Genomic DNA, 22,549 nt, shown 5'->3' with positions numbered 1-22,549 from the left:
AATGTATCTCCTTTATCAACAAATGTTTGATTATTAGGTTTTAAATAAACACTAGGATTTGACATTTATCACAGCCATTAAAAAACAGCCCACAAAGATAATAAAGAAAAGGTATGCATAACTGCCCTACTACATTATATGCAACAAATGTCTTTGCAAAATTTTTATTTTGAAAATGGCTGATTTAGTGCTAGTGCAAAGCTTATAAAAACACACTGTTGACATTAGATGAGCTCTCTTATCTCCATTCGCATTCTTTACTGATGTGTCTTTTGAAATGCAAAAAGAATTTCCTAATGCATCTATGTTATTATAGGGATGGTGTTTGAAATATGGAGACGTTTGTTTGATTCTGCAGCTGGAGATAATACAAATGCAATACCAATGCTGTGACCCATAACAATGGGTCAAGTTTGCATCTTTAGTTCTCCTGAAATTCTTCTGAATATTCTTAAATTGGACATTTTGCAAGAGGGACAAATAAATTGCATGAAATTGTGCACTTACCATTTCTACTAAATGAAAAACACTCCGTGATCAGATAAACTCTTGGAACAGATTGGCTAAAGATTACATGAGTGCATGTAATATTCTTCTGTAAACAGGAACATTCTTTTAGGATTATGCTAGATCCATAGAGTATTACAATATTAAGTAGGAAAGTCTTAATGATGAATAATTGCATTCTCTATATACAGTGTAATGTACTTTGGGATGAAGAACAACATGTCCTTAAGTTTGAACTCACCCTCTGTTGTTTCAAACCTGTTTTACTTCCTTAAAATGAGCACAAAAGGAGATATTAGGCAGAATATTAGCCTCAGTCACCATTCACTTTTACGCTATTGTAAGGAAAGAAAAATTGCAATGTAGGTTAATGGTGGCTGAGGCTAACATTCTGCCTAACATCTCCTTTTTGGACTTAAAAAACAACCTCAACAACTCTCTCTCCCTCTCTCTCTCTCTCTCTCTCTCTCTCTCTCTCTTCAGTATGCTCAAATTGAAAAGGTGCTGGTTTCTTGGGATTGTGAATGGGAATTTAAAGAGATGACCACTTCCTGCTGCTGTCTTATGTGTGCTAACCTCCTCCCTCTATCCCCAAACCCTTTAGCACACTTCATTACATGCTGCCTAAAAGAGGAACCAATGAATGCGTAAAGAATAGGGTTTAGACAACAGTGTGTCAGTGCAAGGCTCTCTGTGATCTGAGTAGCCCTGTCCAGCTCTTTACTTGTTTCACAGTGAGTCACAAATGTGTACACAATGTCCATGGTCCGGCAGAACTTGACAACGTTGTAGGGTAGCTGTGTGACCACAAAAACTCCAACCATAGCCAACAGAACACGGATCGACCTCCACTTCCTCCACTTTCTCTCTAGAGGGAGCTTCACTAGAGCTAACCCTACACAGGTGTAACAGTATAGCATCACCAACAAAGGCAGTAAGAAGCCAATTATGACTTCCACCACTTCCAAACTGGCTTTAGCTCTGAGCGCCATGTCCGAAGAATACATTGCCAAACAGCTTTTTTTGTAAGGTAGCTCCCTGACCGTTGAAAACACCAAATCTGGGACACCTAGAAAACAAGCTATGATCCAGACGACCAGACACATTTTTCCAGAATGGTTCTTTCGGAAGACACGAGCAAAACCTCTGTTTCTGGTTCCCGGCGTCAATGCCAGATATTGATCCATGCTAATATGGGCCAGGAGCAGCATGCTGCAGGTGAAATTAATGGTGTACAGAGAAGATACAAGTTTACAGAGAGCAACTCCAAGTTCCCATCCATGGACAGCATCAGTGGCCCAGAAGGGCAGTGTCAGGAGCAACAATAGATCTGCCAAAGCCAGGTGAAGTATAAATGTGTCAGTCATTGTTTTCAGTTGCTTGCAATATGCATACACTGCCACAACCAGGCCATTCCCAGCCAAGCCTATCACCAAAGACAAACTGAAAACAGCTGGGAGGAAGATCCTCGCAAAGGAGCGTATGTCACCCTTTTCACAGATGATCTGATAGTCATCATAGCTGAAGTTGAAGCTGTTGTTTTCATACTCAGTGTAGTTGTAGTACTGTTCTTCTGAGCTCTCCATTCTTCCACTAATGTTGAGATTTCTGAAAATGAAAACAATGAATTATTACTATCAATCAAATACAATTTGTGGTCACAATTTTTATTAGGTATCTTAAACTACTATGTACTAACATTAAAATACATACAATACAATGTATTTACAGTGTAAATACATGTTGTTCCACAAAATTCTCACAAGATTCACATTTGCTGCTACTGAGGTTAAGGCACAGGTAGGTTTAGGGGTAGGGTTAGGGGTTAGAGTTAAGCCCTGATCCCTAGGAATACATCAATTTTGCCTCAAATGCTCAGCGTCTGCGTACAGTCGAACGTGAGCCTGTCAAAGTGGAATCATAACTTATGATTTATACATTCCATGTGGTGTGGTCTTTGGCTTGAAGTACATTTAACTCAAAATGAACAAGTACAAAATTGAGGCTGTGTGGAATACCCAAAAGCCCTTATCCTTAATAAATCATGTACTGTTTGGTAAAACAAGGGAACTAATGTAGAAAAATAATAATTGTTATTTAAAAATGTATATAGTGTAAATTCTTATGACTACTGCTGTTCTTTTGTTGTAGCTGGTTGATAGTGGAGATTTTTGTGAAGTCACCATGAGGGTGATTACTGTTGTTTCTGGTGAACGTGGAGCCTGTTCAATTTAAGCTAATCTTCTTTACTCAATTGTACTTCACAAAAGTGCACTAAGAAGTTCCGAGAACAATTCAATTTGTAATATGGCTAACTGAGATTCCAATCGCCCTTAAAATGTACAAGACCTTCACCATTTAAATAATCAAACAAAAACATTGATATTTTAATCACAGATGAGTTAAGTTATTGTAACTAGTTAACGTTACTTAAAATGTTTTTGTTCTGTTTACTTCCACCAAATAATTTGCAAACTAATTGCCTTGAGAAATCTAAGTAAGATCAATTAAATAAATTTTACAGTGCATAAAGATGTCTTTATTGTCCTTCAGACTTGAGTTATAAAAATGCATGTTTCTCCTGACCTTCTCATACATGTGAAGTGCACATCAAGATGTGATTACATCTTCTAGCGCTTTTTCGTGACAGCAAAGGCTCAAATGTGAGTGTTGCCTCCTTGTGGACGCACTCATTAGTGCACATATTCCAGGCGCATTCTGCACGTTTAAAGACGCGGTTAGAAAAATCGGCCTGCAGGCGTTCATTGCTTGAGCACTCCGATGATGAAGAGATTTGCGTCAAGCGTCTGATTGCAGTATACTTTGGGCTTTAGATTTCAGGCTAAGGGTTAGGTTAAGGCTAGGTTTAGGATTAGAGGTAGGGTTAACAGTGTAACTACAAATGTACTGTAATTCAATGCTGGTAGTGTAAATGTAAGTACAATGCAACTGCATGTATGTACATAATAAGTACATTGTATCAAATGCTTAAGTGCATAGTATTTAAAGAAACCTATTATAAAGTGGGACCAAATTTTTAATTAATTACTTGATATGATTGTGTTAGATATGATAGGAGGGAAGGAGTAGGGGGTGGATGTGTAACATTTAATAGAGAACATATTGCATTTAGAGAGACAGGAATAGGAAATGAGCAAGAATTTATAATCATAGAGATCTGGACAAAGGAAGTAGAGCTCATAATTATTAATTACTATAATCCTTGTAAGAAATTAGACCTGAGTAGTTTAATGCAAATCGAAGGAAGGGATGGAAATAGGAGAGTGATATATGGGGATTTTAATGCACATAGCACATTATGGGGAGGAATAAAAACAGATGTAAATGGAGAGGTGATCGAAGAACTGTTAGAGGAAAAGGTCATGGTTTGTTTAAATTATGGGAGAGGGACGAGACTAGATGTACATACAGGGAATATGTCAGTAATGATTTAACTTTGGTGTCGAATAAATTAGCAGGGAAATGTGAGTGGGATGTATCATATGAAACATCAATCGGGAGTGATCATTATCCAGTGTTTTGTAGAATATTACTAAAGGGAAATACACAAAAAGGAAAAACAATGAGGAAATTGATATTTGACAGTGCGAAATGGGAAGAGTTTTGCTTTATTTATAAATGAAGATATTGAGGAGATTGATAAAAATTTTTAAACAGTATTGATTGAAGCTGCAAATGAGTCAATTCCTAAAAGTAAGGGAAAAATTAAGAGAAAGGTGTTCCCATGGTGGACAGATGAATGTAGTAGCGTAGTTAAAGAAAGAAATAAGAATAACTTATAATTTTTCAAAATTAATTAAATATAAGCAAATGCAAGCAAAGATTAGGAAAATTATACGTAATGCAAAAAGACAAAGCTGGCAGATGTTTTGCAATAAAATTGGTAGATCAACACCTGTGGGAGAGGTATGGGACATGATTAAATGTATGAGAGGAATCAGAAGAGAATGGAAATATCCTGTTCTGAAGGTAGGGGAAAAGGCAGCAGTATCTGATGAAGAAAAGGCAGAAATGATAGTAAAGGCACTCATTGAAATCCATAGCTCAAATAACCTAACTGAGGAGGTAAAGAGAGGAAAGGAATGAACAAAATCAGCTTATCCTGGAAGGCTGAGAGATGGAATGAAATGAACAGCTCAATGGATTCTCTGTTTACTATAGAAGAAATGAAGAGGGCAATTTCAAGAGCTGGAATAACATCTCCTGGAAAGGATGAAATCTGCTAGATAATGTTAAAACATTTGGGTGTTTTGGCATCTATAAAGCTGCTAGGCTTTTATAATAAAATTTGGAAAAAATAAAAGTTACCAACTGGATAGAATGAAGCATTGATTATTCCTATTAGGAGACCAGGAAAGGACCCATCAAATCCAAAGAATTATAGAACAATAGCATTGACTTCACATATAGGAAAGATAATGGAAAGAATGATTACAGAAAGAATACGATTTTATTTTGAATGTAGAGGAATTCTATCACCTCATCAGAGTAGTTTCAGGAGAGGGAGAGGAACTATGGACCCTATTATATGTCTGGAAACAGACATTAAGAAAGCTCAAGCTAATAAAAAATCAATGATGGCAGTTTTCTTCGACGTCGAAAAGCATATGCTATGGTTTGGAAAGAAGGATTAATTATCAAACTTGATATGATAGGAATAGCAGGTAGAATTTATAATTGGATTAAAGACTTTTTATTTGATAGATTTATTCAAGTATTATGGTGGAAAATGGTACCCCCTCAGGGCAGCATCATTAGTCCAATACTCTTTCCATTGTGATAAACAATGTATTTTCTCAATCCAAGGAGACTTTGGGCGATCATTGTTTGCTGATGATGGAGCATTGTGGAAAAGGAGAAGGAATATAAATCATATTACAGGAAAAATACAAGAGGCAATTGAGGTGGTAGAAAAATGGTCACTTGCATGGGGATTCAGGTTTTCAGTAGAGAAAACATAAACATTAATGTTCACTAGGAAAAGAGGCATTGATACACAGATAAAGATGTATGGACAAAATATTGAACGAGTTAAAGTTTTTAAGTTTCTGGGTCTGTGGTTTGATGCAAAATTAACATGGAATGAAAATATTCATAAGATAGTCACTAAATGCAAAAAGATTTTAAATGTGATGAGATGTCTAAGAGGATCAGAATGGGGAGCGAGTAGATCTGCAATGAAAAATATTTATATAGCACTGATTAGATCCCAGTTTGTTTATGGAATATAGCTTATGAATCAGAAGCAAAAACTCTGTTTAAGAAGCTGGATGTGATACAAGCTCAAGCTTTGAGACTCTGTTGTGGTGCTTTTAAAATGACTCCTGTATCTGCTCTTCAGGTTGATGTGGGTGAAATGCCGCTACAAATCAGACGCAAGCAGTTAATGATGAACTATTGGGTAAATCTTCAAGGTCATTCAGAAGACCATCATCCAACAGTAAAGGTACCCCATCCATGCTGGGAAAAGGAAAGGTCTAAACAGAAGTGCTTTGCATGGAATAGTGATGAAGAAGCTAGAGAAATGACTTTAAGTCAGAAAAGATACATTCCTGCAGTGTCGCTGTCAATAACCCCACCTTGGATGTTTCCTGCAGTATTCATAGATTTTTATATTCTATAGTTAATGAAAGTGTATAAAGACTCTGGAAATATTGTAGATGTTGTTGAAGATAGGGTACAAACTGTATACCAAGCATTTGTCCAAGTATATATGGATGGATCTAAAGACTGGGAGAACAGGTTTTGCTTTCAGTATTCCATCCTTAAAAATTCTGTTAATAGGAGAACATCAGATCATTTGTCAGTATACACAGTAGAGATGATGCAAATGCAACAGCATTACAGTGGATACAAGAGACACAAATTTTAAAGGCTGATCTTTGTACAGATTCTTGTTCAGCATTAAAGTCACTGCAATCATTCACATCTCACAGTAGACAGGATATAGTCAAGGAGATATATGAAAATCTGTATAGATTAAAGAATATGAACATCATGACAATATTTATGTGGATACCAGCTCATAGGGGGATAAAAGGCAATGAAGTGGTTGATGGGTTAGCAAAACATATGAAGCAAAAGCAATAATTAAAGCATAGACTTGGAGTGGTGGCTAAAGCACAGGGCTGTTAATCAGAAGGTAACAGGTTCTAACCCCATGGCCACCACCATTGTGTCCTTGAGCAAGGCACTTAACTCCAGGTTGCTCCAGGGGGATTGTCCCTGTAATAAGTGCACTGTAAGTCACTTTGGATAAAAGCGTCTGCCAAATGCATAAATGTAAATATACTTCTAAGGAGTGGCAACAAAAATGGGACACAGGATGTCAACTTTATGAAATACAAAGAGAAGTAGGAGTAGCAAGGATAGCTAATAGTAGCACCAAAGAGGAAAATATTTTAACAAGATTAAGAGTTGGGCATACCATGCTGAATAAAACTTTAAAATTAATGAATGACCATCCAACAGGATTGTGTGAGCACTGCTGAATAGAGTAGTCAGTAGAACATGTTATTTGTCTCTGCCAAAAGTATTCTAATGAGAAACAATGGAAAGGGAACTTAGAAAGGCGGAGTGCAAGAAATAAAGCTTAACAATATACTTATTCGTGGATTAGAGAGTGTATTTCATTATCTCAAGAAAACAGAGTTAATTAAGAGAATTTCTTTTTTTTTTTCTTTTTTCACGAAATGGGTAAACACTCCAACACAGTCCACACTCCAACACAGTAGGTGGCGATAATGCACCTTAATGTTGGTGCCGTCCACCATAAAACCATCAGCAGTTAATGAAGTGGAGAAATGGGCCAACAAATTGAGTTTTCGGCTATCAGTGACTCAACTGCTTTGTTTTACAAAGAAAAAATGTATCCCTGAAATTAAAGTGAAACTATACAATCGGGTACTTGAACAGGTTAAAGTTATAAGATATTTATGGATATGGATGGATTCTTGGCTGACTTTTAAGATTCATGTTCAGAAAGTATTAGATAAGTGTAAAAAAAAAGTAATAATTTATTAAGATGTCTAGCAGGAATGGAATGATGAGCTAGTTGAATATCTTTACTATGAATATATAGTGCATTGATCAGGTCTGTACTATGGATATAAAATATATGGGTCTGCGTCACTAGTCTTGATGAGTAAAATTGAAACCGTACTAACACAATCACTAAGAATATGTTGTGGTGCTTTCAGATCCTCTCCAATAACAGCGCTGCAAGTGGAGGAGGGAGAAATGCCCATGCCTGTACGCAAGTTAAAATTAACAATGAATTATTGGACTAATATGAAAGGACATTAAGAGACACACCCTGTCATGCTTCTCTGGGTTTCAGTGTCTACAGTTGCTGGTCATATAATTAGAATATCATCAAAAAGTTGATTTATTTCAGTAATTCCATTCAAAAAGTGAAACTTGGATAATGTATACATTCGTTCCACACAGACTGATATATTTCAAGTGTTCATTCCTTTACTTTTGATGATTATAACTGACAACTAATGAAAAACCCCAAAATCAGTATCTCAGAAAATGAGAATATTGTGAAAAGGTTCAATATTGAAGACACCAGGTGCCACACTCTAATCAGCTAATTAACTCAAAACACATGCAAAGGCCTTTAAATGGTCTCTCAGTCTAGTTCTGTAGGATACACAATCATGGGGAAGACTGCTGACTTGACAGCTGTCCAAAAGACGACCATTGACACCTTGCACAAGGAGGGCAAGATACAAAAGGTCATTGCTAAAAAGGCTGGCTGTTCACAGAGCTCTGTGTCCAAGCACATTAATATAGAGGCGAAGGGAAGGAAAAGATGTGGTAGAAAAAGTGTACAAGCAATAGGGATAACCGCACCCTGGAGAGGATTGTGAAACAAAACCCATTCAAAAATGTGGGAAAGATTCACAAAGAGTGGACTGCAGCTGGAGTCAGTGCTTCAAGAACCACCACACACAGACATATGCAAGACATGGGTTTCAGCTGTCGCATTCCTTGTGTCAAGCCACTCTTGAACAAGACACAGCGTCAGAAGCGTCTCGCCTGGGCTAAAGACAAAAAGGACTGGATTGGTCCAAAGTTATGTTCTCTGATGAAAGTACACTTTGCATTTCCTTTGGAAATCAAGGTCCCAGAGTCTGGAGTAAGAGAGGAGAGGCACAGAATCCATGTTGATTGAAGTCCAGTGTAAAGTTTTCACAGTCAGTGATGGTTTGGGGTGCCATGTCATCTCCTGGTGTTGGTTCACTGTGTTTTCTGAGGTCCAAGGTCAACGCAGCTGTCTACCAGGAAGTTTTAGGGCACTTCATGCTTCCTGCTGCTGACCAAATTTATGGAGATGCAGATTTAATTTTCCAACAGGACTTGGCACCTGCACACAGTGCCAAAGCTACCAGTACCTGGTTTAAGGACCATGGTATCCCTGTTCTTAATTGGCCAGCAAACTCGCCTGACCTTAACCCTATAGAAAATCTATGGGGTATTGTGAAGAGGAAGATGCGATATGCCAGACCCAACAATGCAGAAGAGCTGAAGGCCACTATCAGAGCAACCTGGGCTCTCATAACACCCGAGCAGTGCCACAGACTGATCGACTCCATGCCACGCCGCATTGTTGCAGTAATTCAGGCAAAAGGAGCCCCAACTAAGTATTGAGTGCTGTACATGCTCATACTTTTCATGTTCATACTTTTCAGTTGGCCAACATTTCTAAAAATCCTTTTTTTGTATTGGTCTTAAGTAATATTCTAATTTTCGGAGTTACTGAATTTGGGATTTTCATTAGTTGTCAGTTTTAATCATCACAATTAAATGAATAATTTGAAATATATCAGTCTGTGTGGAATTAATATAATATCCAAGTTTCAATTTTTTAATGGAATTACTGAAATAAAGGTTTTGATGATATTCTAATTATATGACCAGCACCTGTATAGCCGTAAATGCTTTGTCAAGTTAAATGTAGTCTGAAGCTTTAAAAACTGGTCTTGAGATTCTTGCAATCTGCTCTGTCCATCTGTCTTTGATAATCTGTCAGTTTGTGTCTGTACAGCTACTCATTGCCTGTACAGCTGGAGCCACGCTTACTGCCTTCTGCTGATTGAGACTCGAAAAAACATGGAGGTTGCACTTGAAGGTTGAATAGTTCCATTAGTAGGAACATTTCTTATTACTGTTGCACGATTAATTGCACTATTATTTTTTTACAGATAATTTTTTACATAATCGCCATGAATCAACGTGTAAAATCAATAGCATTATCAGTTATTTGAACTTTTATGTTTTCAGTTCACAAAAAGAGATATGGCAATTGTCAAAGGTTTTTATATTGACGAATATAGAGTTAATTTAGTTTCTCCCAGAACAGCAGAGAGAAAGCATATAGCTACCAGACAGGATATAATATTGCTGTGGGCGTGTAACAGCGCCTTGATTCCAAAGATTCCGATCCCCCTTTTATCAAATGTCCTTTTCCATGCATGCTTAAAATCTAAGATACAACTGAAGCTAAAAATTCCTATCAGTTATACATCATAAATTCAACCCAGCTTTCCTGTGGTCATCATTTCCTTAAAACAAACCACAAGGCTTACTTACTGTAAAACGTATAGTCAAACAATCCTCCCTTCCATAGAAATGCAGTGTTTTTTTTTTTAACTTACAAAGATTGCACCAGAAAGCCTTTCCCATAGACTGTTTAGACTTTAAAATCTTATGAACCCCAGATCTTAGCTAAATATGTTTTCAAATATATCAGCATTGACAACACACTGAAAAAATATTGAAAGATTATTCACTAAGTGTAGTCACTATTATTAGACCACAAGTGAAACAAAATTTCAATCTGGTTTCTGATTATAAATGAGAATAATTAGAAACATTATTTAACACTGTTCTGATAAATGTATGGTTCTTCAGAAAACCCTTTGAAAATCCACGTTCACACGGGAAGTCGGAATGTTGCTTCCAAATGAGGTGCAATATTTTAAAAATAGCTGACAGGCACATTTGAATACTGTTTATGACAAGCTGATTTTAACATTTAAACAGACACATACTTTCTGTTCAAGGCATATCTGCCAAACTGGAAAATTAACGTTCAGGTATTTTGGATAACATCTACAGAATCTAAATTTCCAAACCAAAACTAAATTGTTTGTTTTTTTTTAACATATGAAACTATGCTTTTCTTACCTTGTAAGAGTGGGGGCTTCTCCTGAAGGCAGAGAGGAGTCTTATCGTCTGCTCTTCCTGTAAGCAAGAGCCTGCTTGCTATGACTCATGCAAGCAGAGGTTTGCTCCAACATCTCACCAGCTGTATCTGTTCTTATGTGTGTTTGTGTCTGACACTCTTCAAGCAACTGTCCATAAGCATGCCTATAAAGTCTTCTAAATGAAATAACTTAATATCAATGCACTGCACAGTCACAGCAAATTTATTTTGAAACAAGTTTTTTTCTCCAGTAATTTTAGATTCACTTTGGTTTATCTTCTTCCTGTGGTTAAACAGACGTAGCCAACTTTAACTGTAATTCGCATATACAATATTTAGCATGGTGTATATGTGGATTGTCTAACTACACATTTCCTCTTCAGCTTAATTGAGCTGCACATTTTTGTTGTGGAAAAAAAAAACCCAAAGGAGGAGTGCTGTTGACTTTGTTTAAAGTCTACCATCTGCACTTTATCTTAAGTTTATCATGTAAAGTACATGTTTTTGGACGTGCAAATGGTTCCTTTGCATGGTTGCTTCTTGGGGTATTTTAGTTACTGACATGATCACATCAGAGTGAAATGTGCAATAAACATCAGCATTTTGTCCTCATTAAGGATTATGCAGATAAGGAAGGAGGGTTGTTTTCTGTTTGCTTTGGACTGCTAATTTGTTTTGACAAGTTCTTGGCAAGAGGCTTACTTTTTTCTGTTTTCTCAAGCTGCCAAATTCTTTTCTGGCACACTGAATAGGCAGAACCACTCAAATATGCGGTTGATCACTTACAGAGCAATCAACACACGGTCCACCTCCCAAATCTTGTGTTTATAACTATATCAACATGCCGTCATTCATTTATTTGCGCTTAGCTGCTTTTAGGATAAACACCTCATGAAACAGTCATAATTTCGCTTTTGCATTTTCATCTACAGTGTTTTGCACTGGGTCCACACAGTAAAAACGTATATACAAATGCTTTATTTTAGTTGAGATATACTGATAAACATACATCAATTAAACAGTGTGCCTATATAGTAACCAAGCTGCTGTCTTGAGTAAACATCTCTTGGGTAAACGCTGCCTCCTAGTGGTGACTATTAGTATTCCAGATGAGCTAGAATAAACGTGTTAAGACTGTACAGAAGTTATTTATCCCAAATACACTTTTAAAGAAAATGAAGTAGAAAGAAAATATATTATTTTCAAAAGCATAACTTTAGAATGAAACACTCTGTAGGAAACATTTGGACCTTTGCCTATGCATTTGCTATTTTTCCTGTTCCAGGGAATGTGGGAACCTGCAAGGAGAACACATAGGCTACTATGAAATATTAACATCAGTAATGTCTAGAATTATTAGATCTTAGATGTTTAGATCTTAGATGTTTCTTGCTATGTAAAAATATATAAAATAGTATATAAAATATATACATAAACTAGTATATAAACTACTATATGCAATAAACATTACCTGGGAAGGAACCTTCCCTAACAAAGAGAACTTCCCTGGTTTAGGCTTCTTGCGTTGTTTTCGATCATTGTTTGTCTGCCTCTTAGCACGAGGAGGCTACAGTTAATAGGTTAAGGAAAGAATTAGAAATGTTTTTTTTCTGAATTTTTGTTTACATTTATTCATCATTATTGGTATTAATGGCCAATTGACAGGCTGATTGGAGGAAAGGGAGTACCTGTGCTACTCCATTGTCTCCTACAGGGGTGAGGCTCCCTGGACGTGGAGGACTTTTTTGTCTGGTAACCTTGGTATTCTCCTGCCTCATGGTGTGGAAGCTCTGGTGGTGATGGTTTAATTGAGTTAGCCATCAGATGAGCTCAGTGTAAAGTATGTAAATATATTTTTTAAAGAGGGAATTATGCCGGTGGTGAAGCTTGTGTTGATAATGGCTTGGAGAATTAGTCAACATGAAATAAAATATTGACCTGTTTACTTTTGTAGAGCCATTCTTATTGTGCACTATTCATCAGTGCATGTTATAAGAAAAATAATTTTTCTTCAAATCTTTAATCAAAATAAGTGTATTATTTTAAATAATAATTTGCTCCACCTTCAAAATTACTTTCCTTTTTGGGTGATGTCACCAATCCCTCTTATATTTCAAGCCCCTCTCTCCAACCATCTGAATGCATGTAATGGCACTTTTTACAATCTAATCAATTAGACCTAATAGATAAAAACAAGTTGTTGTTTTTGTTTTATGTTGGATATCCAGTTACTCTCGGAAATACTTCAGATAGAAAATGGAACAAATCTATTTTTGGCAGATTGATATCTGTACTCAGAGATATTACTGAAACATTAGAGATGAACTAGCAGCACTCATAATTAATTTACAACTGGTGTTTTCGACCTTTCTACAGTTATCTGACAGAAGAAAAATAGATAGATAGAGAGAGAGAGTAAAATCGACTTGATTGTTGTCTATACTGATGTGCAAAGGTATTCTAGCTTGAAAGGTTACATAATGCATCTGAAAAATTATCTCACAAGAATGCACCAAAATCTGATACCCAGACACATTATCATATGTGTTGGCTACTTACACTTCTCTGTAAGAAGACTTCTCTCTTTGCATTAATTTCTTTTTCTGTAGAGACTGACTGTCGCCGTACTCTGTGTATCTTGTCAAAAAACATTGAGAGCATAACAAAATATCAAAACATATAAGAAACATTTGTACATATTTTCAAGGGTGTAGATTCCAGCGGGGATGGGGAATGTAACCCCCCCAATAATCAAAGCAAACAAGTATATATATATATATATATATATATATATATATATATATATATATATATATATATACTACTTAATATAGTTTAGTTATAGATCATGTTATCTTTTGAAGATCTTAATAGTGATTACGAAATATCTGCTGAATGCATTGGGGGTTTTAATGAAGTCTGGACTTAGTGTGCATACCATTGGCATGATGTCAGAGTCACGAGACAGAGGATTCGGTTCCGGTTCATTTTCAGAGACCTGATAAGATTAATTTAAAATAACCAAGTCAGCAGATACAATGTTCATCATTATCAGTGTACCAGTGTTCAAATGTAAACAAACTGCTTTTTAATGGCACATAGTTTTTACCATGCTACTGCACAATAGCAGCATGATATGACAAAAATTATGAAAATCCATGTCCCAAAACAATGTGCCTCTTTAAAATATCCTGTTCATTCTAGTGCAATTAACACTCTCCTTTATCAGAGACACTGCCAGAGACACTCACCTCAAACTGATGAAGATCCTCCTGTTCAAATTCAAAATTTGGTGGCATTTCTATGCTGCTTTCTGTGTCAATTTGTTCTCCATGAATACTGTTAATGAGCAGGCTGAGACAAAACAGCCGTAGTTGCACGCAAAACTTCATTCTGCTGCTTTTAGCTGTCCAAGCACACTTCAGCTATGTTTTATACTCACACATATAATTGGTTCCAGATGTCCAAAGCAGGGGCGTTTCCAGCATTGAAGGACATCCGGGGCTTAGCCCAGACCATTTTATGCAAATACAGGGATCACTCGAAGAGTTTTTTTTTTTTTTTTTTTTACAGTAACACTTTACTTTCAGTCAAAGTACATCTTAATTGTGTGAGACTTTAGTTGAACATAATATGAACTATTGTGTATTGGTATATTACATTTTAAGTCAACAAAACAACTGTCCTAGAGAGTTCAGTCAATCTCTTTTCACCTGCTCCTGTCGCTCTCCCTTCTCATCAAGCGTTGCTGTCTTTTTCTCGCTCCTTCCACCAGAAAGCTACCAGAGAGACAAAAGGTGTTTAATGTTAACATTAGTTTAACATTATGCACACAGTCACACATACACACACTCTCTCTCTCAACACACACACACATTCAACATACAACATACACTATTCACCTCTTGCTGTCTATCTGGTGTCCTTCTCAATACTTGTTATATTTCACTCTCTCATCACTTGCTGTTGTCTCTCTCATCAATTAATTTAGTCTCTCTCATCACTTGCTGTTGTTTCTCTCACTCTCTCTAGTACTATCCTCGACTAACTCATCCTCTCTCCTCCCTGAATCATCTGTGATGCAAAAGAACAGATACAGCACATTGTAAACCAATACCATTGAAGAAAATGTATTGGGAAGAGCATATCAGTTGGATTGCCCTAAGATCTATCATGATTCTTGAATTTTTATGTACATTACCACATCACAATATGTTATAGAGAGTAAAGTGATGTAAAAAAATATTTAATATAAATAATTTATATTTTTTGACATAAATAGTCAAAATTATGTATAAGATTATAAGTTAAAGCAATACATGAATGACTTTAGTCTAAGTTCATTGACACACCATGGCATATAATTCTCAATGTTCATCTGTCAAAATCCTTTAATTAGGATCATTAGGAGCATTGTTTCACTTTTAACTTTCTCTAAAGTAAAGTGACTGATTAATTGTTACCAGTTTCCATGCCTGATTCGGGCACAGCTGCTGCTGGCTCCTCAGTCTGTTGCTCATTTTTGCTACCCTCTACAAAACATTTAATCAAATCAAAGTGTATATTTACTGAAAAACTAATATCACAAAACAAGTCACACATACATTTTATGTTAATGCTTATTGGTTATCATTAGAGAAAACAAGTGAAACACTGAAAACTTCAGTGCAGTGGGATAAAAAAGTGTTTGGGCACACTTATCTCGAAATGTGTAGCCGTTGTTTATCTTCAAATGCGATGATAAGCATGCTGGTCCAAGTGCTAACGTAGCCTATGGTAATAACTAGCCTGTGGGTGAAAGCCAGCCAGATGATGATCTTCAGCAGGGGCGTTGCTAGGATCTTGATACATTGGGGGCTTAGCCCAGTCCCCACCCCCCACCACATAATAATAAGCAATAATAATATAAATGGGGGGTCTGGGGGACCTCCCCCAGGAAATGTTGGCCATTAAACGCTTCATTTCCTGCATTCAGGTGCATTTTTTTAGCATTTTAAATGATAGGTAAAAAGATAGAATGCTTTATTTGTAGAACTGTAACAGCTATTCACAGAAACACAAATAAATAATACATGAATATTAAATAATTAATAATGTATCCTGAATTTTACTTGTAACATTGGATAATGGGAAAAGGTAGAGGTGACTTGTTGAGTCAGTGACATGAATCTAATTATCTATTAATCTAACCAAATTAACCTCAAAAACATGAAGTTTAGTACTGTTTTCCGAGCTCACTCACTTTGGGATTGTAGCCGAGGCCGTTTGCTGGCCTCAGGAGGTGGAGGACTGCCGTCTTGACGGCGCTTAAAAATTGCCGGATATCCATTTTTACATTAGACGTTTGGGCTAGTGAGTGACGGATGAATCTTGATGCAGTCTGCTGCTTCCTGCTGATTGGTCAACAAGACAGCACGCTGTATATAGCTGGTAGTAGTCAATATCGATGCACGCGCATGGAGCGCATTATGAAAGACTTCGTCTTAGGTTTAAACAACCTATGAAACTATTAATGAACAATATGAAACTAAAACGACATAAGCTTAATTTAAAATGGCTTAGGAACTATCTATTTAGAGGTGGATAAACGCAATTTAGAGGTGGATAAACCCACTTTGGAGGTGGGTAAACGCTATTTCCGAATTTTGGGAGGTGCGTAAACGGCGTTTATGTGCGTTTAGCCTCCACTACATCCCTGAATAACGTTAATTTACACATCGTGTTTCAATCGCCAAATCAGATGTATAGGCTACTTCATCTACATTCCTCACGAGAAACGGATTATGGCTCACAAAATGGATTAGCTATAGGCGAAATAGTAAGGTCCCACGTACTTTATATATACAGTACAGTGACGTGCGGTGATGTCTTAAAGAGGCTAGGCACTGAGTTATGAAAGCCAGATTACCTGATTTATTGTTTAAGCTAATAATACGTAATAACAGTGAACGTTACACACAAGCGCGGCATATCAAGAAATGTAAAAATCAGGATGAATTATTTGTCAATAAAAATTTTTTAAAAAAATCAGGACGTATATCGTGTACTCTCTCTCTCTCTATCACAGACACACACACACACACACACACACACACACACACACACACACACACACACACACACACACACACAGTGAACGTTACGCACAAGCGCGGCATATCAAGAAATGTATGTATTTTATATATGTGTTATAATATATACGATTTTGTTAATATATCTTCATTAGATATTATTATACAAAATTCAGTAGTCAAAACACAGAACATATAACAGAACATAAGTTGTTTATTTTTTACAACATTATGTGCTTATTTTTTTATGTGCAATCTTCATCTTTATAACAGAAGATACAATACAACAATCCTTTACCTTTTCATTGTGGTAGGTTATATACAGCTTCCTTTGCTCGTCAAGTGCAAGGTCGATCCGAGATTTTCCAAAGGTTTTCAGTGTAATTTGACACTGGATGTGAGCTGACGACTTTTCAGCTGCGTTAAAGCTGCGGGCAGGTTGTTCAAATCACAATATCCCGCTGAAGTCCAAACAGTCTGACTGGTTGAAAAAAGCAGGCAGGGATAGCAGTACAGCCGCTGATTGTTAGCACAGCCACATAATCTTTTCTTACATACCAATCAGTTTGAAATGATCGGATAATTTTTGTGCCCTTTTGCTGTACTAGTCAATCTAAGGCTGGCGTAGACCTCCCTCTTGCAATTAACTCATATTTGGAATTAAAATCGAGCTTGGAAAAAATTCTTAATTCCGTGATTACGGCCGGTGCTGTCATTTTGATTTTGAATTTGGCGGGGATTAGGCATGTAGGCTAGCTGTGGTGTAATGACGTTAGCTACGCAAATGTCCAGGAATATCTCGATTTTAATTGGTCCATGTCTGATACGTAACGGAGATGATTACGGGCATAACATATTTACGTCAAAAGGCACAGCAGATTTGTGCTTTTGCCGTACATGTTAAAGAATACAGGATCGAAGTGCGCATGCGCAACATGGGTTTTCCGCGTGTCGTCTGCAATGAATGGACCGTAAAAGCACTGCTTATTCTACCATTTGTTTTTAGTTGATTATGCGTAACTGCTACATTTGTCATCATAACGTCTAAACAATTGGAATAACACACATATTGCATATATAAATCACAAGAATAAAAAGTAAAAATACTAATACAAGTTTTATTATTTAATAAACATTTTATTTGTGAATTTTGGCAGGGTAGGCAGTGCCTAGTTTGCCTACCCAGACCGCACGTCAGTGATACAGTACATGTTCTGCATTAACACCACAGTGAGTAACTTACAGGGCTAGTAAGTTAGACCAGGGTTTGCTTAAGAGCCTTCACCGACCTGAGCTTAATGATGAGGGAACGGCGCCAGTAGATAACTCTTCTTGCCTCCCTCGTATCGTTCATGACTCCTTATTTTACTTTTTAAAAAGTGTCTAATGTCCATAGTAGCTACCACCAGAAGCCACAAACAACAATGACAGTCAAGCCCTAAACTAAAGCTGTAAGTTAACCGATGACTCTTTCAGGCTCTCTCCTCTGGTGCGCACTCTAAATACAAGCATTCTGTAACCATAGTAACTTTGATCTGCTTGAACACATTTTAATCGTCTTTAATACATGATTCCGAAGGATAGATTAAAAGACCCGGTACATTTTTTTAAATAAATACAAAATTATTAAAAAATAATAATAATTATCAATAAATTCAATTTTTTGAGATCCGGGGCTATAAAAAGGCTGAAGCCCCGGATGCCCATGTCTAACGACGCGCCTGACTCTTCAGGCTTTAAGGACCAAAGAAAATGTGAATTCTTACCCACTGACTGCTTTTGGAAAAATCCCCAAAGCCTCATTTGCTTCATTTTTGCTGTCTTTCCTGCTAACTGCTGTTAACTCGCCACTAAGTAACGTTAGTTGATGTCAACGACTGTGCTAGCTCCTCCCCTACATGCTGCATATTCAACAGAGAGGAAGAAACGGAGTAGCCCATAGGCTACCGACAGCAAAGAAACTTATTCTATAGGCTAGATTATTTTTAAGACTGTATGTCTATTTTTACAGGCTGTATGCAGTATGTGCAAAGCCAAAGCACAATGAAATAAGGCAACTTATGATTTTGGGGGTTTACATAGGCTATTGTCCGGTTTCATATTTGTCAGTCAACTTTTCAAAATACATTCGGGGCTACACTCAAAATATTCGGGGTTGAGGCCCCGGCAAAATCGGCTGACGCCGCGTCTGGTCCAAAGAGGGAGCAGTACAGTACCACATTTTCGTAAACATTGTTAATGAAACACACTTGCAGGTTTAAAGAGAACAACAACCCTGTGTAGGGAACTCTGGCACCCCATAATAGTACATATAGCATTTCATTAGTGATTTGTTCTGGCTGAGGAACATAGAGAAGGATGTCTCCCATAATAGCCTTATTATTGTTTTCTGTCATCCAGCTATTGTTCTTGCTATTGATTTATAATTTTGTTAATTGGAAAATAGATGACAGCTATTAGGCCTACGATTTTTCTTTCTTTCTGAAACTAAGGAAAACAAAGTCACAAATGTAAAATCCCAAAAATAATTTAAATGTGTCCTATAGGAGATTTCTTCAAAGAGAATAGTAAGATGGGGCAGTGGCCTAGCACAAGATGCATTCATGATTACCATAGCTTTAATTAAAGGTGCTTTAAGCCATTTCAGCCATTCTACTTCCACTAGACTGAACCGTTGGATTAGCCACGCCCCCTCTTTCCGAAACCCCGAAATGTAAAGATACCAAAATTAGCTTTATTGAGAGCAGAAATGGTTGTTAAAACAACAGTATAAAAATAGCACCCTCAACTGACAACTGTTATGAACAACATGGCATAAAAATGCATTATGCCTCAATAATTCACTGCAACAACAATACCATAAGAACGTGCAAAATTATTGACAGGCAGAAAGCTTCATTGTCTGTGGACCGAGGACACATATTTGTTTGCTGTTTACAGAGCCTATAGTTTTCACAGAGGCTGGTGAGATATCTCAGGGCACTTATTTTCATTAATACCTCTTAGGTTGTAGGGAAATGTTTTTGCATTCCTATCCATGAAAAAAATCACTTACAGCACCTTTAAGGGGCATTCCTGTTTATCTATTGTTGTGTTCTACCAGTTAAGGCCCTTTCCCACCTACAGTCTTGGTACTTTTCCTTTAGTAACTTTCTAGATGAGAACTTTTACGAGGAATGTAACACCAGAGGTGACTTTTTCCCTCTTGCATTCACTGTAGTGAAGTCATCTAGTATCTAAAATGTTTCTTGTGACGTGGTTGGCATGCGCGATTCAATAGCAACAACAACAAAGAATTCAACAGCACCGACGGAGGATGGAGGATCGGAGTTACCCTTTTGTTGGGGCTGTTGTACACAAGCTTTAACTACATCAGAAAATGTAGGCAACGACCTAATCAGTTAATGGTTTAAACAACAGTGTTTTTGGATGACTGGAACTCTTAAGAAACTGGTCTCTGAACAGTTTAAAAAGCAACTAATTTCATCCTACTGCCTTATACAGCCACTGAAGGTAGCACATTCTCATTTTCGGACATTCATATTCAGGTTACAATTTAAACTGGGTGGGAGAGCTGTGCGTGCTGCAACCGGAGTGAAAAATGAGACGAGCGGTCAGACTACATGCAGAATTTAGTGGACAACATGTTGAAAATGCACTATAAATCCATTTATCAACACATTCTTTTACAATAGTCTTTTATGACTCAGCAAATACTGTACTGAGATACTCATTAAATTTAAAAAGACGTCTTGATAAAAATTTACCACACAGTAACAGGCACACAGTTACTTTAAACTAGATTTTATGACGGCTTAGTGAGTTCAGTTACCCATTCTCGATAAATATCTGTTTATATATATATTTATATGTCATCCCAGGAAAAATAAAATGTGCTAATCCAGAAATCACTTTCTTTTCTGTATAGTCAAACAGTTCTAATGCAATTTTATCTCAAAGCGTGTTTCCCTATGAAATCACACACACACATGTGAAACAGGTGTTCCTCTTTTTATACTTTGTTGGTTTTATTTTATTTCTGTTGAGGAAATTGTAAAATTAGTGGAATCCTCTGAGTAGCATGCGTGTGCAGCTAATTGTTTACAAATTGGCAGTGGACTCCTCTCTTTTCTCAATGCTTTGTGTGTCGTAGATCTTTGACCAATCACAGGCTCACAGTCTGTCACAGTCCCTATATGCCCCCAAAGAACCTACTCCAGAGTAGGAGCTAAAAATCCCCTTAAAACGGTTAATAGGAACTATAGTTCCTTAGGTGATAAAGAAATGAAAATTACTAGTCCTGGGGAAAAGTGGAAAAGGGCCTTTAGAAGGTCAATTTCTTTGTGGGATTAAATGTCTTCAAGTGTTGTGTTAAGATGTTGGGTGGGTTGTGTAAGAAAGAAGAGAGAGAGCGAGAGAGAGAGAGAGAGAGAGAGAGAGAGAGAGAGAGAGAGAGAGAGAGAGAGAGAAAGAAAGAGAACTTTGCCCTTTCTGTGCCATTGCTCAAACCAGCTGACTGGATTTATATGTGACAAGGCTTATGTGGAGTGGTGGTGGCGTAGTGGGCTAAAGCACATAACTGTTAATCAGAAGGTTGCTGGTTCAATCCCCACAGCCACCACCATTGTGTCCTTGAGCAAGGCACTTAACTCCAGGTTGCTCCAGGGAGATTGTTCCTGTAATAAGTGCACTGTAAGTCACTTTGGATAAAAGCGTCTGCCAAATGCATAAGTGTAAATGTCTGTAAAAGCTTGAACATATATTTGCAGAATTTTCATGATTAAATTCGCAGATCTGTGACAGACCAATTTGATGGGACAAAAGAAAATACTGGGTTCAATAGAGGTTCAGTGACAGCATTTGTGTTATAATGTTGATCATAGCATAAATTAATTTTGACTCGTCCCTACTTTTCTTTAAAAAAAAAAAAAAAAAAAAGAAGCAAAAATGGAGGTTACAGTGAGGAAAGGACAAAGGAAGTGAATGAGGAATTTTTTTTGAATATTTAAAGGCAAAAATGTGAAGCTTTTAATTTTATAAAAGCCCTTAAGTTAATTATTATGTTAAAACTCAAATAGTATTTGAGCTGTGAAGTGTATTAAAGTTGTTTAAAAGGGTTTTATTTTATCACACTAAAATCATGTAAGCACAGATATTTTTTTATGTCTTGAGCCTATACTTTTGAAATAGTGAGTATTTTAATATTACGGATTGGCCCCATTCACTTCCATTGTAAGTGCCTCACTGCAACCCAGATTTTTCTTTTTTCTTTCTTTTAAAGAAAATGAGGGTCAAAATGTATTTTTGTGGTACTCAATATTAAGACTCAAATACTGTTGATTGACCTTAACTTGTGTTGAAACAGGAATATTCCTTTAGAAAGAACATACTCTGTCAACATTGGTAATTTGTTTGGAATATGGTCATTTGCAAAAACAGTATTGTAACAAGTCACACTCTGTTAAACTGTAAGAAAAACATTCTCAAATATGTTGAGAGGGTTTTTTAATTGCATTCTGTCCAGACAGCTCTCTAAATATTAATGAAAATAATTAGTGACATTCTGTCATTAATCTGTGGTGTTTGTAAAACTGGGAATTACTCATCCCAAAATAACATTTTTGTCATAATTTACACTCTCATCTTGTTCCAAAACTATATGGCTTTCTTTCTTCTGTGGAACACAAAAGGATATATAAGGTATGATGTTAGGGACTTACTGCCTCATAACCAT

At 36.8% G+C, this 22,549-nt stretch overlaps 1 protein-coding gene across 7 annotated transcripts; it reads right to left on the bottom strand.

Annotated features, from left to right (window-relative positions):
* Positions 1 to 982: 982 nt before the first annotated feature.
* On the bottom strand, positions 983 to 18,681 carry LOC127648984 (atypical chemokine receptor 4-like). Of its 7 annotated transcripts, XM_052133851.1 has the most exons (4): positions 18,582 to 18,681; positions 17,114 to 17,296; positions 14,458 to 15,532; positions 983 to 2,115 (listed from the first exon to the last, which is right to left on the bottom strand). In XM_052133851.1, exons 3-4 carry the CDS (start codon positions 14,619 to 14,621, stop codon positions 996 to 998), a joined length of 1,284 nt encoding a protein of 427 aa, XP_051989811.1. In that variant the 5' UTR covers positions 14,622 to 15,532; positions 17,114 to 17,296; positions 18,582 to 18,681; the 3' UTR covers positions 983 to 995. The 7 variants fall into 7 exon arrangements, with proteins under 7 accessions (XP_051989811.1, XP_051989813.1, XP_051989814.1 ...); XM_052133853.1 differs by lacking the exon at positions 17,114 to 17,296 and having other exon boundaries at positions 18,582 to 18,669; XM_052133854.1 differs by lacking the exon at positions 18,582 to 18,681 and having other exon boundaries at positions 14,458 to 14,523; positions 17,114 to 17,670.
* Between the last annotated feature and the right edge of the window lie 3,868 nt (positions 18,682 to 22,549).

Source organism: Xyrauchen texanus, chromosome 9 (assembly GCF_025860055.1).
Source record: "Xyrauchen texanus isolate HMW12.3.18 chromosome 9, RBS_HiC_50CHRs, whole genome shotgun sequence".
Lineage (NCBI taxonomy): Eukaryota > Metazoa > Chordata > Actinopteri > Cypriniformes > Catostomidae > Xyrauchen > Xyrauchen texanus.
Note: the sequence above shows the minus strand (reverse complement) of the source record. Positions and strands in the feature narration are given on the sequence as shown.